At 42.7% G+C, this 15,000-nt stretch overlaps 1 protein-coding gene across 1 annotated transcript; it reads right to left on the minus strand.

Moving 5' to 3' along the window:
- Nucleotides 1–9,589: 9,589 nt before the first annotated feature.
- On the minus strand, nt 9,590–14,721 carry LOC311118148 (uncharacterized protein; the record flags this gene model as incomplete). The annotated part of the gene is made up of 4 exons (XM_084193011.1): nt 9,590–9,736; nt 10,978–11,151; nt 11,742–11,894; nt 12,406–14,721. Coding segments are annotated over 4 exons (2,790 nt in total), but the record flags the coding sequence as incomplete, so codon positions are not given.
- Nucleotides 14,722–15,000: the final 279 nt, after the last annotated feature.

The following is a 15,000-nucleotide window of genomic DNA, read 5'->3' on the forward strand; positions in this document are numbered from 1 at the left end:
ATACTGGGGTGCAAAAGAGCAAAATAAATAACAATATAGGGATGAGGTAGTTGGGTGGGCTAATTTCAGATGGGCTGTGTACAGGTGCAGTGATCGGTAAGGTGCTCTGACAACTGATGCTTAAAGTTAGTGAGGGAGATAAGATTCTCCAGCTTCAGAGATTTTTGCAAAAGATCTTTGCTGAAGAGAAGTCTTCGTAGAGTTGTTCTCATACATACGGTAATATGTTTCTGTGTTATTCAAAGCAAGGCTTCAGCTCCATTTCCATTCAGTTCCAGTTTTCATGTGTTTGTGAATTTCCCACCTAGGAGTTCCATTCTGTTATATTCTCTCACCTAGGAGTTATATTCTATTCTCCCAACTAGGAGTTCTATTCTATTCTATTCTCCCAACTAGGAGTTCCATTCTATACTCCCAACTAGGAGTTCCATTCTATACTATTCTCCCATCTAGGAGTTCCATTCTATTCTATTCTCCCATCTAGGAGTTCCATTCTATTCTCCCATCTAGGAGTTCCATTCTATTCTCCCATCTAGGAGTTCCATTCTATACTCCCAACTAGGAGTTCCATTCTATTCTCCCATCTAGGAGTTCCATTCTATACTCCCAACTAGGAGTTCCATTCTATTATATTCTCCCATCTAGGAGTTCCATTCTATTCTATTTTCCCATCTAGGAGTTCCATTCTATTATATTCTCCCAACTAGGAGTTCCATTCTATACTCCCAACTAGGAGTTCCATTCTATTCTATTCTCCCATCTAGGAGTTCCATTCTATTCTATTCTCCCATCTAGGAGTTCCATTCTATTCTATTCTCCCATCTAGGAGTTCCATTCTATTATATTCTCCCAACTAGGAGTTCCATTCTATTCTATTCTCCCAACTAGGAGTTCCATTCTATTCTCCCATCTAGGAGTTCCATTCTATTCTATTCTCCCATCTAGGAGTTCCATTCTATTCTCCCATCTAGGAGTTCCATTCTATTCTCCCAACTAGGAGTTCCATTCTATACTCCCAACTAGGAGTTCCATTCTATTCTATTCTCCCATCTAGGAGTTCCATTCTATTCTATACTCCCAACTAGGAGTTCCATTATATTCTCCCAACTAGGAGTTCCATTCTGTTCTATTCTCCCATCTAGGAGTTCCATTCTGTTCTATTCTCCCAACTAGGAGTTCCATTCTATTCTCCCATCTAGGAGTTCCATTCTATACTCCCAACTAGGAGTTCCATTCTATTCTCCCATCTAGGAGTTCCATTCTATACTCCCAACTAGGAGTTCCATTCTATTCTATTCTCCCATCTAGGAGTTCCATTCTATTATATTCTCCCAACTAGGAGTTCCATTCTATACTCCCAACTAGGAGTTCCATTCTATTCTATTCTCCCATCTAGGAGTTCCATTCTATTCTATTCTCCCATCTAGGAGTTCCATTCTATTATATTCTCCCAACTAGGAGTTCCATTCTATTCTATTCTCCCATCTAGGAGTTCCATTCTATTCTCCCATCTAGGAGTTCCATTCTATTCTCCCAACTAGGAGTTCCATTCTATACTCCCAACTAGGAGTTCCATTCTATTCTATTCTCCCATCTAGGAGTTCCATTCTATTCTATACTCCCAACTAGGAGTTCCATTATATTCTCCCAACTAGGAGTTCCATTCTGTTCTATTCTCCCAACTAGGAGTTCCATTCTATTCTATTCTCCCAACTAGGAGTTCCATTCTATTCTATTATCCCAACAAGGAGTTCTCCCATCTAGGAGTTCCATTCTATTATATTCTCCCAACTAGGAGTTCCATTCTATACTCCCAACTAGGAGTTCCATTCTATTCTATTCTCCCATCTAGGAGTTCCATTCTATTCTCCCATCTAGGAGTTCCATTCTATTCTATTCTCCCATCTAGGAGTTCCATTCTATTATATTCTCCCAACTAGGAGTTCCATTCTATTCTATTCTCCCAACTAGGAGTTCCATTCTATTCTCCCATCTAGGAGTTCCATTCTATTCTATTCTCCCATCTAGGAGTTCCATTCTATTCTCCCATCTAGGAGTTCCATTCTATTCTCCCAACTAGGAGTTCCATTCTATACTCCCAACTAGGAGTTCCATTCTATTCTATTCTCCCATCTAGGAGTTCCATTCTATTCTATACTCCCAACTAGGAGTTCCATTATATTCTCCCAACTAGGAGTTCCATTCTGTTCTATTCTCCCATCTAGGAGTTCCATTCTGTTCTATTCTCCCAACTAGGAGTTCCATTCTATTCTCCCATCTAGGAGTTCCATTCTATACTCCCAACTAGGAGTTCCATTCTATTCTCCCATCTAGGAGTTCCATTCTATACTCCCAACTAGGAGTTCCATTCTATTCTATTATCCCATCTAGGAGTTCCATTCTATTCTATTCTCCCATCTAGGAGTTCCATTCTATTATATTCTCCCAACTAGGAGTTCCATTCTATACTCCCAACTAGGAGTTCCATTCTATTCTATTCTCCCATCTAGGAGTTCCATTCTATTCTATTCTCCCATCTAGGAGTTCCATTCTATTATATTCTCCCAACTAGGAGTTCCATTCTATTCTATTCTCCCATCTAGGAGTTCCATTCTATTCTCCCATCTAGGAGTTCCATTCTATTCTCCCAACTAGGAGTTCCATTCTATACTCCCAACTAGGAGTTCCATTCTATTCTATTCTCCCATCTAGGAGTTCCATTCTATTCTATACTCCCAACTAGGAGTTCCATTATATTCTCCCAACTAGGAGTTCCATTCTGTTCTATTCTCCCAACTAGGAGTTCCATTCTATTCTATTCTCCCAACTAGGAGTTCCATTCTATTCTATTATCCCAACAAGGAGTTCTCCCAACTAGGAGTTCCATTCTATTCTCCCATCTAGGAGTTCCATTCTATTCTATTCTCCCATCTAGGAGTTCCATTCTATTCTCCCAACTAGGAGTTCCATTCTATTCTATTCTCCCATCTAGGAGTTCCATTCTATTCTATTCACCCATCTAGGAGTTCCATTCTATTCTATTATCCCAACTAGGAGTTCCATTCTATTCTATTCTCCCAACTAGGAGTTCCATTCTATTCTCCCAACTAGGAGTTCCATTCTATTCTCCCATCTAGGAGTTCCATTCTATTCTATTCTCCCATCTAGGAGTTCCATTCTATTCTCCCAACTAGGAGTTCCATTCTATTCTATTCTCCCATCTAGGAGTTCCATTCTATTCTATTCACCCATCTAGGAGTTCCATTCTATTCTATTATCCCATCTAGGAGTTCCATTCTATACTCCCAACTAGGAGTTCCATTCTATTCTATTCTCCCAACTAGGAGTTCCATTCTATTCTCCCATCTAGGAGTTCCATTCTGTTATATTCTCCCAACTAGGAGTTCCATTCTATTCTATTCTCCCATCTAGGAGTTCCATTCTATTCTATTCTCCCAACTAGGAGTTCCATTCTATTATATTCTCCCAACTAGGAGTTCCATTCTATTCTCCCATCTAGGAGTTCCATTCTATTCTCCCATCTAGGAGTTCCATTCTATTCTATTTTCCCATCTAGGAGTTCCATTCTATTCTATTCACCCATCTAGGAGTTCCATTCTATTCTATTCTCCCAACTAGGAGTTCCATTCTATACTATTCTCCCATCTAGGAGTTCCATTCTATTCTATTCTCCCATCTAGGAGTTCCATTCTATTCTATTCTCCCATCTAGGAGTTCCATTCTATTCTATTCTCCCAACTAGGAGTTCCATTCTATACTATTCTCCCATCTAGGAGTTCCATTCTATTCTATTCTCCCATCTAGGAGTTCCATTCTGTTATATTCTCTCACCTAGGAGTTCCATTCTATTCTATTCTCCCAACTAGGAGTTCTATTATATTCTCCCATCTAGGAGTTCCATTCTGTTATATTCTCTCACCTAGGAGTTCTATTCTATTCTCCCATCTAGGAGTTCCATTCCATTCTCCCAACTAGGAGTTCCATTCTATTCTATTCTCCCATCTAGGAGTTCCATTCTATTCTATTCACCCATCTAGGAGTTCCATTCTATTCTATTATCCCATCTAGGAGTTCCATTCTATACTCCCAACTAGGAGTTCCATTCTATTCTATTCTCCCAACTAGGAGTTCCATTCTATTCTCCCATCTAGGAGTTCCATTCTGTTATATTCTCCCAACTAGGAGTTCCATTCTATTCTATTCTCCCATCTAGGAGTTCCATTCTATTCTATTCTCCCAACTAGGAGTTCCATTCTATTATATTCTCCCAACTAGGAGTTCCATTCTATTCTCCCATCTAGGAGTTCCATTCTATTCTCCCATCTAGGAGTTCCATTCTATTCTATTTTCCCATCTAGGAGTTCCATTCTATTCTATTCACCCATCTAGGAGTTCCATTCTATTCTATTCTCCCAACTAGGAGTTCCATTCTATACTATTCTCCCATCTAGGAGTTCCATTCTATTCTATTCTCCCATCTAGGAGTTCCATTCTATTCTATTCTCCCATCTAGGAGTTCCATTCTATTCTATTCTCCCAACTAGGAGTTCCATTCTATACTATTCTCCCATCTAGGAGTTCCATTCTATTCTATTCTCCCATCTAGGAGTTCCATTCTGTTATATTCTCTCACCTAGGAGTTCCATTCTATTCTATTCTCCCAACTAGGAGTTCTATTATATTCTCCCATCTAGGAGTTCCATTCTGTTATATTCTCTCACCTAGGAGTTCTATTCTATTCTCCCATCTAGGAGTTCCATTCTATTCTATTCTCCCATCTAGGAGTTCCATTCTATTCTATTCTCCAAACTAGGAGTTCCATTCTATACTATTCTCCCATCTAGGACTTCCATTCTATTCTATTCTCCCATCTAGGAGTTCCATTCTATACTATTCTCCCATCTAGGAGTTCCATTCTATTCTATTCTCCCATCTAGGAGTTCCATTCTATTCTATTCTCCCATCTAGGAGTTCCATTCTGTTATATTCTCTCACCTAGGAGTTCCATTCTATTCTATTCTCCCAACTAGGAGTTCTATTATATTCTCCCATCTAGGAGTTCCATTCTGTTATATTCTCTCACCTAGGAGTTCTATTCTATTCTCCCAACTAGGAGTTCCATTCTATTATATTCTCCCATCTAGGAGTTCCATTCTATTCTATTCTCCCATCTAGGAGTTCCATTCTATTCTATTCTCCCATCTAGGAGTTCCATTCTATTATATTCTCCCAACTAGGAGTTCTATTCTATACTATTCTCCCATCTAGGAGTTCCATTCTATTCTATTCTCCCATCTAGGAGTTCCATTCTGTTATATTCTCTCACCTATGAGTTCTATTCTATTCTCCCATCTAGGAGTTCCATTCTGTTATATTCTCCCATCTAGGAGTTCCATTCTATTATATTCTCCCATCTAGGAGTTCCATTCTATTCTATTCACCCATCTAGGAGTTCCATTCTATTCTATTCTCCCAACTAGGAGTTCCATTCTATACTATTCTCCCATCTAGGAGTTCCATTCTATTCTATTCTCCCATCTAGGAGTTCCATTCTATACTATTCTCCCATCTAGGAGTTCCATTCTATTCTATTCTCCCATCTAGGAGTTCCATTCTATTCTCCCATCTAGGAGTTCCATTCTATTCTCCCATCTAGGAGTTCCATTCTATACTCCCATCTAGGAGTTCCATTCTATACTCCCAACTAGGAGTTCCATTCTATTATATTCTACCATCTAGGAGTTCCATTCTATTCTATTCTCCCATCTAGGAGTTCCATTCTATTCTATTCTCCCATCTAGGAGTTCCATTCTATTATATTCTCCCAACTAGGAGTTCCATTCTATACTCCCAACTAGGAGTTCCATTCTATTCTATTCTCCCATCTAGGAGTTCCATTCTATTATATTCTCCCATCTAGGAGTTCCATTCTATTCTCCCATCTAGGAGTTCCATTCTATTCTATTCTCCCATCTAGGAGTTCCATTCTATTATATTCTCCCAACTAGGAGTTCCATTCTATACTCCCAACTAGGAGTTCCATTCTATTCTATTCTCCCATCTAGGAGTTCCATTCTTTTCTATACTCCCAACTAGGAGTTCCATTATATTCTCCCAACTAGGAGTTCCATTCTGTTCTATTCTCCCAACTAGGAGTTCCATTCTATTCTATTCTCCCAACTAGGAGCTCCATTCTATTCTATTATCCCAACTAGGAGTTCCATTCTATTCTCCCAACTAGGAGTTCCATTCTATTCTCCCATCTAGGAGTTCCATTCTATTCTATTCTCCCATCTAGGAGTTCCATTCTATACTCCCAACTAGGAGTTCCATTATATTCTCCCAACTAGGAGTTCCATTCTGTTCTATTCTCCCATCTAGGAGTTCCATTCTATTCTATTCTCCCAACTAGGAGTTCCATTCTATTCTATTCTCCCAACTAGGAGTTCCATTCTATTCTATTCTCCCAACTAGGAGTTCCATTCTATTCTCCCAACTAGGAGTTCCATTCTATTCTCCCATCTAGGAGTTCCATTCTATTCTATACTCCCAACTAGGAGTTCCATTCTATTCTATTATCCCAACTAGGAGTTCCATTCTGTTCTATTCTCCCAACTAGGAGTTCCATTCTGTTCTCCCATCTAGGAGTTCCATTCTATTCTCCCAACTAGGAGTTCCATTCTATTCTATTCTCCCAACTAGGAGTTCCATTCTATTCTCCCATCTAGGAGTTCCATTCTATTCTATTCTCCCAACTAGGAGTTCCATTATATTCTATTCTCCCAACTAGGAGTTCCATTCTATTCTCCCAACTAGGAGTTCCATTCTATTCTATTCTCCCAACTAGGAGTTCCATTCTATTCTATTCTCCCATCTAGGAGTTCCAATATATTCTCCCATCTAGGAGTTCCATTCTATTCTCCCATCTAGGAGTTCCATTCTATTCTCCCAACTAGGAGTTCCATTCTATTCTCCCAACTAGGAGTTCCATTCTATTCTGTTCTCCCATCTAGGAGTTCCATTCTATTCTATTCTCCCATCTAGGAGTTCTATTCTATTCTCCCATCTAGGAGTTCCATTCTATTCTCCCAACTAGGAGTTCCATTCTATTATATACTCCCAACTAGGAGTTCCATTCTATTCTATTATCCCATCTAGGAGTTCTATTCTATTCTCCCATCTAGGAGTTCCATTCTATTCTCCCATCTAGGAGTTCCATTCTATTCTATACTCCCAACTAGGAGTTCCATTATATTCTCCCAACTAGGAGTTCCATTCTCTTCTATTCTCCCAACTAGGAGTTCCATTCTATTCTATTCTCCCAACTAGGAGTTCCATTCTATTATATTATCCCAACTAGGAGTTCCATTCTATTCTATTCTCCCAACTAGGAGTTCCATTCTATTCTCCCAACTAGGAGTTCCATTCTATTCTCCCATCTAGGAGTTCCATTCTATTCTATACTCCCAACTAGGAGTTCCATTCTATTCTATTATCCCAACTAGGAGTTCCATTCTGTTCTATTCTCCCAACTAGGAGTTCCATTCTGTTCTCCCATCTAGGAGTTCCATTCTATTCTATTCTCCCAACTAGGAGTTCCATTCTATTCTATTCTCCCAACTAGGAGTTCCATTCTATTCTGTTCTCCCATCTAGGAGTTCCATTCTATTCTATTCTCCCAACTAGGAGTTCCATTCTATTCTATTCTCCCATCTAGGAGTTCTATTCTATTCTCCCATCTAGGAGTTCTATTCTGTTCTCCCAACTAGGAGTTCCATTCTATTCTCCCAACTAGGAGTTCCATTCTATTCTATTCTCCCAACTAGGAGTTCCATTCTATTCTCCCAACTAAGAGTTCCATTCTATTCTCCCATCTAGGAGTTCCATTCTATTCTGTTCTCCCATCTAGGAGTTCCATTCTATTCTATTCTCCCAACTAGGAGTTCCATTCTATTCTATTCTCCCATCTAGGAGTTCTATTCTATTCTCCCATCTAGGAGTTCTATTCTGTTCTCCCAACTAGGAGTTCCATTCTATTCTCCCAACTAGGAGTTCCATTCTATTCTATTCTCCCAACTAGGAGTTCCATTCTATTCTCCCAACTAAGAGTTCCATTCTATTCTCCCATCTAGGAGTTCCATTCTATTCTGTTCTCCCATCTAGGAGTTCCAATCGATTCTCCCATCTAGGAGTTCCATTCTATTCTCCCAACTAGGAGTTCCATTCTATTCTATTATCCCATCTAGGAGTTCCATTCTACTCTCCCATCTAGGAGTTCCATTCTATTCTGTTCTCCCATCTAGGAGTTCCATTCTATTCTCCCAACTAGGAGTTCCATTCTGTTCTATTCTCCCATCTAGGAGTTCCATTCTATTCTGTCCTCCCATCTAGGAGTTCCAATCTATTCTCCCATCTAGGAGTTCCATTATATTCTCCCAACTAGGAGTTCCATTCTATTCTCCCATCTAGGAGTTCCATTCTATTCTGTTCTCCCATCTAGGAGTTCCATTATATTATCCCATCTAGGAGTTCTATTCTGTTCTCCCATCTAGGAGTTCCATTCTATTCTCCCATCTAGGAGTTATATTCTATTCTCCCATCTAGGAGTTCCATTCTATTCTCCCAACTAGGAGTTCCATTCTATTCTATTCTCCCAACTAGGAGTTCCATTATATTCTATTCTCCCATCTAGGAGTTCCATTCTATTCTATTCTCCCATCTAGGAGTTCCATTCTATTCTATTCTCCCATCTAGGAGTTCCATTCTATTCTCCCATCTAGGAGTTCCATTCTATTCTATTCTCCCATCTAGGAGTTCCATTCTATTCTCCCATCTAGGAGTTCTATTCTATTCTCCCAACTAGGAGTTCCATTCTATTCTATTCTCCCATCTAGGAGTTCCATTCTATTCTATTCTCCCATCTAGGAGTTCCATTCTGTTCTCCCATCTAGGAGTTCCATTCTATTCTATTCTCCCATCTAGGAGTTCCATTCTATTCTGTTCTCCCATCTAGGAGTTCCATTCTATTCTCCCATCTAGGAGTTCTATTATGTTCTCCCATCTAGGAGTTCCATTCTATTCTATTCTCCCATCTAGGAGTTCTATTCTATTCTATTCACCCATCTAGGAGTTCAATTCTATTCTCCCATCTAGGAGTTCCATTCTATTCTATTCTCTCACCTAGGAGTTCCATTCTATTCTATTCTCCCAACTAGGAGTTCCATTCTGTTCTATTCTTCCAACTAGGAGTTCCATTCTACTCTCCTAACTAGGAGTTCCTATTGCTTTGTTTACAATGCTGAATTTTGATACACACATTAAAGTCGAAGACAGAACATCTACTACCGCAGAGCGTAAACAATCATGTTGGATGATGCTGTGATTGTCTGTGATTGTTTCTCATGTGCACCTGTGTGGGTGTATGTCAGTAGGTACACAATATAATACAACATTACTGTGAATGAAGGCACAATGGTACATCCTTCACATACACACAACACCTGCAGCAACACCTGTAGGCTGTGTGTGTGTGTTTAGGCCGTGTGTGTATACAGTATCTGTCTCTTACCTGTCCCCAGGAGCCAGTGACCCATTGGGCACAGGGTTGGCTGTTACAGGCCTGGATGTTACTGGGCAGAAGGTCCTCATCACAGCAATCCTCTTCTGGACAGGTAACCAGACGTTGCTGCTCCCCTCCCCCACACACCTCAGAGCACTGGGAAACACACGCACAGACACACACTTTTAAGGATAACCCTGACTGTGCGTAGTGCTTTTCAGACAGTCTCAAAGCACTTAACATTGCATGAGGGGAACTATGTGGGTAACCCCATATTACACATCAACTATCACAGTGATGATAACCCCTTATTACACATCAACTATCACAGTGATGATAACCCCATATTACACATCAACTATCACAGTGATGATAACCCCTTATTACACATCAACTATCACAGTGATAACCCCTTATTACACATCAACTATCACAGTGATAACCCCTTATTACACATCAACTATCACAGTGATAACCCCTTATTACACATCAACTATCACAGTGATAACCCTTTATTACACATCAACTATCACAGTGATGATAACCCCTTATTACACATCAACTATCACAGTGATAACCCTTTATTACACATCAACTATCACAGTGATGATAACCCCTTATTACACATCAACTATCACAGTGATAACCCCTTATTACACATCAACTATCACAGCGATAACCCCTTATTACACATCAACTATCACAGTGAAGATAACTCACTATATAAAGTCTTGTGTGAATTGAGAACTGTTGACTACATCTCAGTTCTCTCCTCAGGGACCACCAGCCCGTCCCAGAGCTACCTGATTCAACTTGTTCATTAACAGTAATAACACCGTCATTTTAACTATATAATATGGCTAACCCCATTATAAAGGGTTCTATATAGCACCAAAAAAGGGTTCCGCTATGGTTACAAGCCATATAACACTTATTTGGGAGTGGCACTATATAGAACACATGTTTTTGTGTTGAGGTCATCAGCAAAGGTCATCAGCAAAGCTTATATTAGCATCTTATTGTATTTTAAATGGGCTGATATCCATTTTATTACACTGCTGGTCAGAATCGGTTTGTTGTGGAAATTTCAAAAGTGTGATGGTGATTTTGTAAAAACATGTATGCAAATATGTTTAAAAGTCCCGTGTAGCTCAGTTGGTAGAGCATGGCGTTTGCAACGCCAGGGTTGTGGGTTCGTTTATCACGGGGGACCAAAATGAAAAGAAAAAAGTATGAACTCACTACTGTAAGTCGCTCTGGATAAGAGCGTCTGCTAAATGACTAAAATGTAAATGTAAAATGTAACTCCTTATTACACATCAACTATCACAGTGAGAGGTTAGGCATAATTATGGGTGGTAAGGAGATGAGGATTGGGAGGAAAGGATGTAACTAACCTGTCCCCAGGAAGAAGAGTACCAGTCCAGGCAGGGCTGGGGGTTGCAGGGCATGTGGGCCACCGGCCGGGTAGACACAGCCTGACAGTGGAAGGGCCGCAAAGGCCTCTGGTCCCTGGTGTCAAAGCACTGGATCTCACGCAGGGTCACCCCACCAGCACAGTTCCTGGAACACTGGGGCGAAAGAGGGTGAGAGGGGCGGTGCTTAAACAATTCCGTTATCGTGATAAAAACTGTTGCTTGATACAATACTGACTGATTTATTATTACTAACATTAGTATTCCATTATCATCCCATCCCTGACTCATGATACAACATTCCATTATCATCCCATCCCTGACTCATGATACAACATTCCATTATCATCCCATCCCTGACTCATGATACAACATTCCATTATCATCCCATCCCTGACTCATGATACAACAATTCCATTATCATCCCATCCCTGACTCATGATACAACATTCCATTATCATCCCATCCCTGACTCATGATACAACAATTCCATTATCATCCCATCCCTGACTCATGATACAACATTCCATTATCATCCCATCCCTGACTCATGATACAACATTCCATTATCATCCCATCCCTGACTCATGATACAACAATTCCATTATCATCCCATCCCTGACTCATGATACAACATTCCATTATCATTCCATCCCTGACTCATGATACAACATTCCATTATCATCCCATCCCTGACTCATGATACAACATTCCATTATCATCCCATCCCTGGTGTGGGGCCTCACCTTGGTCCAGTTCCCTATCCTCCAGGAGGAACAGGGTCGGAGGTAGCAGCGCCGGGCCGGCACGGGCCTCTTGGTCAGGTCACAGGCAGACTCCACTCCCGTGCTGCAGACCACCAGCCTCCAGATGGCCCCCAATCCACAGCTAGTAGAACACTGCAACACAAGGGGAGGCAGTGTAGAGTGAACCATGCATCATTCAATGTCTTGTAATCCACTGTAAGAGTTGCAGCCCATTCAGATACATAGAGATTAGTCACTAAGGTCAAAATACTTCCTCATTTACAAACCCAACACAATGGAATACGAGAGACTTGATCTGTTGTGTCTTTCTGTACAGAGTGAATGTGGTTGACTTTGAGAGAGTGCAAGTCATATTTGATTTCACTCTTAAAACACAGTCAGAAAGCAGCGTGCACTGTGTCATGACCTGTTGGAAAAATGGGGCTGATATATTTCCCCGTGGCAATCTGAAAAGGTCAGAGAGCACCCATTCATCATGATAGAAGCGTTGGGTTGTTTATGTAGGAACCTGAGGCCAGGGTTGCAGTATGTCAGCATAATAAAAGAACGGGGGACATTAATAGTGGCACACTGCTGGGCCTTGTTCCTCCCACATTTACACCAGGGAGAATGTGTGGAATGCATAGAGAGTAGTGCAACTCACTGCGCTCCAGTTGCCGGCTCTCCAGAAGGAAGCTGTGGCGACTGGAGTTGAAGCTGGGCTCGGCACTTGGGTTGGCTCTGGTGTCCACCAGGGTGGGGTGGGAGAATGGGTTGGCAGAGTGGGCACGGCTGGCTCAAGGGACTGGGTGAGGGACATGGCTGGCTCAGGGGAATGGATGGGGGGCACGGCTGGCTCAAGGGACTGGGTGGGGGGCATGGCTGGCTCAGGGGACTGGTTGAGGGGCACTGCTGGCTCAAGGGACTGGGTGGGGGGCATGGCTGGCTCAGGGGACTGGTTGAGGGGCACTGCTGGCTCAAGGGACTGGTTGAGGGGCACGGGTTTCGTGCCATCCTGGGGAGTGGTTGTGGTGACATCCACTGGGGGCTGGTATGTGAGGGGAGGGTCCGAGCCCCTGGGTCTCAGCATGGGGGGGATGAGGATCTCATTGTAGTCAATCTCTGACCACCCGTATGGGGAGGGAGCTGGAGGGCCCGCATTGGCCCCTTTAGATGGAGTTGGCCCAGTCGTGGAGGACTGTGCTGCGATGTCTGTCTCTAACTGGGCTGTGGCTGGCTCTGTCTCTGCTAACATGAACGGCGGTGGGTCTCCTTCCAGATGACTGGGAGGTGGGGAGTCACTTCCAGGTGGAGACTGAGGGTCTCCTTCCAGATGACTGGGAGGTGGGGAGTCACTTCCAGGTGGAGACTGAGGGTCTCCTTCCAGATGACTGGGAGGTGGGGAGTCACTTCCAGGTGGAGACTGAGGGTTTCCTTCCAGATGACTGGGAGGTGGGGAGTCACTTCCAGGTGGAGACTGAGGGTCTCCTTCCAGATGACTGGGAGATAGGGAGTCACTTCCAGTTGTTGATGTGCTGTGTTTGAGGTTCTCCTGGTTTCCTGAGAGTGAATGGGAAAGAGGCGGGGGAGGAGAGGGTGGAAGACGTGGCTCCTGAGAGACAGGTTGTGAGGTCACTGTGAAGTCACTGTCGGTGACCCTTAAATCGACTTTGCTATCAGCGTTGGATTCAGTTTCAAAGTCCTGCTGATCAAAGTCTGGTTCATCAGGGAAAAAGCCATTGTAATCCTCAGTGGAGTCTGGGGCTGGTGGCTCGTATGGAAGAGAGGTGGTTGTCTCCCATTGGGACAGGGTTGTTGTGAAAAAGCTGTCCTCGTATGTTTCAAACTCAAACACAGGGCCTGGGGAAGGTGGATCCAGGGGTGGAACCGGGCTCTCAGTTTCATCTTGGGAGCCAGGGGATTGCAGTCCAATTGCAGCCTCCTGGTGGGAATTGTAGTCCAAACCACCCACTTCTTCTTTCTCCTCTTCTACCATGGTTGTGGGTAAGGTGCCATCTTCATAGTCATGGCTGCCAGGGGCAGTGGTGCTATATTCGATAGCTGTATCAACATGGCCGTCTTCCACGTCAAAACGGCCATAAATGTCAGTGTTTCCATCATCCTCTTCTTCACTCTGGGGCCCATGTGTGTTCTCAGTGGTCCCCATGCTAGTGGACACCGGGCTGGGTGCTGTGCTGAGGTAATGAGGCCAACCAAAATTACCCTTTGTTTCTTTCCATCTTTGTGAAAACCTGGTCTCTAAAACTGGTGCCGAGGGTGTGGTGGAAACAGGTAGAAAATAGTCCTCTGAAAGGAGAACATCCTCCTCCTCGCTCTCTACTTCATTGGGTTTCTCAGTCTGTGGTTTGCCATCAACCTCTGCATTGCCCAGGTTATGTGGTTCCTCATCTTCCCTAATGAAAGGAGTCGTCTTAGAAGTGGTAGAAATGGGTGAGGTAGCTGCTGTAGTTTCTCTGTAAACATGTTCTTCTGCACTAGAGCTGAGCTTAGTCTCCTTTTGTGGATCTAGTCCAAGATCATCCCCCAAGTCTTCACCATTGTTCCCCACGCCAAAGTCATAGGAAATGTCCTCGTGGAATTTGATGAAGTTGTAGTCGTAGTAAAAATCGTCCACCGGTACATTGTTTTTGGCTGACTTGTCAGTAGTCTTGTCAATGTGATTCGGCTGGGGGATGATGTTATTCAGATTGTTAGGGGCCCTTGGCTGAGCTCTAGTCGTACTGTGTTTGGGCAGGGGGTTGGCATCAGGGATGGAGTTTATTTCGTTGATTTCCTTGCTGGACGAGCCACTGCCAGACCAGTCGTTACTGCCACCGAAGACGTCTATGATCTGAGGACAGTCCTGGAGGTAGCATGGAGTAAGGGAACTGGGCTTCTTTCGGGGGTCACAGTCCACCCCTGTGTTTCTGGAACAGACGACCTTTCGGCTCCGCACACCACCGCCACACGTCAGTGAGCACTATGGGAGAAGCAGAGGAGGGTCAGATTAGGACAGATTGGTAACTGATCGATAACACAGCTTTATATATACAACAGCTAAACACCAGTTATAGTGCCAACTTTATAAACAACATGGTTCTGTACACCTACTCTTCATTTTTTTATTTAACCTTTTTTTATTTAAGAAAAAATTCTTATTTACAATGACGGCCTACCCCGGCCAAACCCGGACGACGCTGGGCCAATTGTGCGCCGCCCTATGGGGCTTCCACAAAATCTTTCCCATGCCTACTCCACT

The sequence above is a fragment of the Coregonus lavaretus genome (genome assembly GCF_964263955.1).
Source record: "Coregonus lavaretus genome assembly, contig: HAP1_SCAFFOLD_9470, whole genome shotgun sequence".
NCBI classification, from domain to species: Eukaryota; Metazoa; Chordata; class Actinopteri; order Salmoniformes; family Salmonidae; genus Coregonus; species Coregonus lavaretus.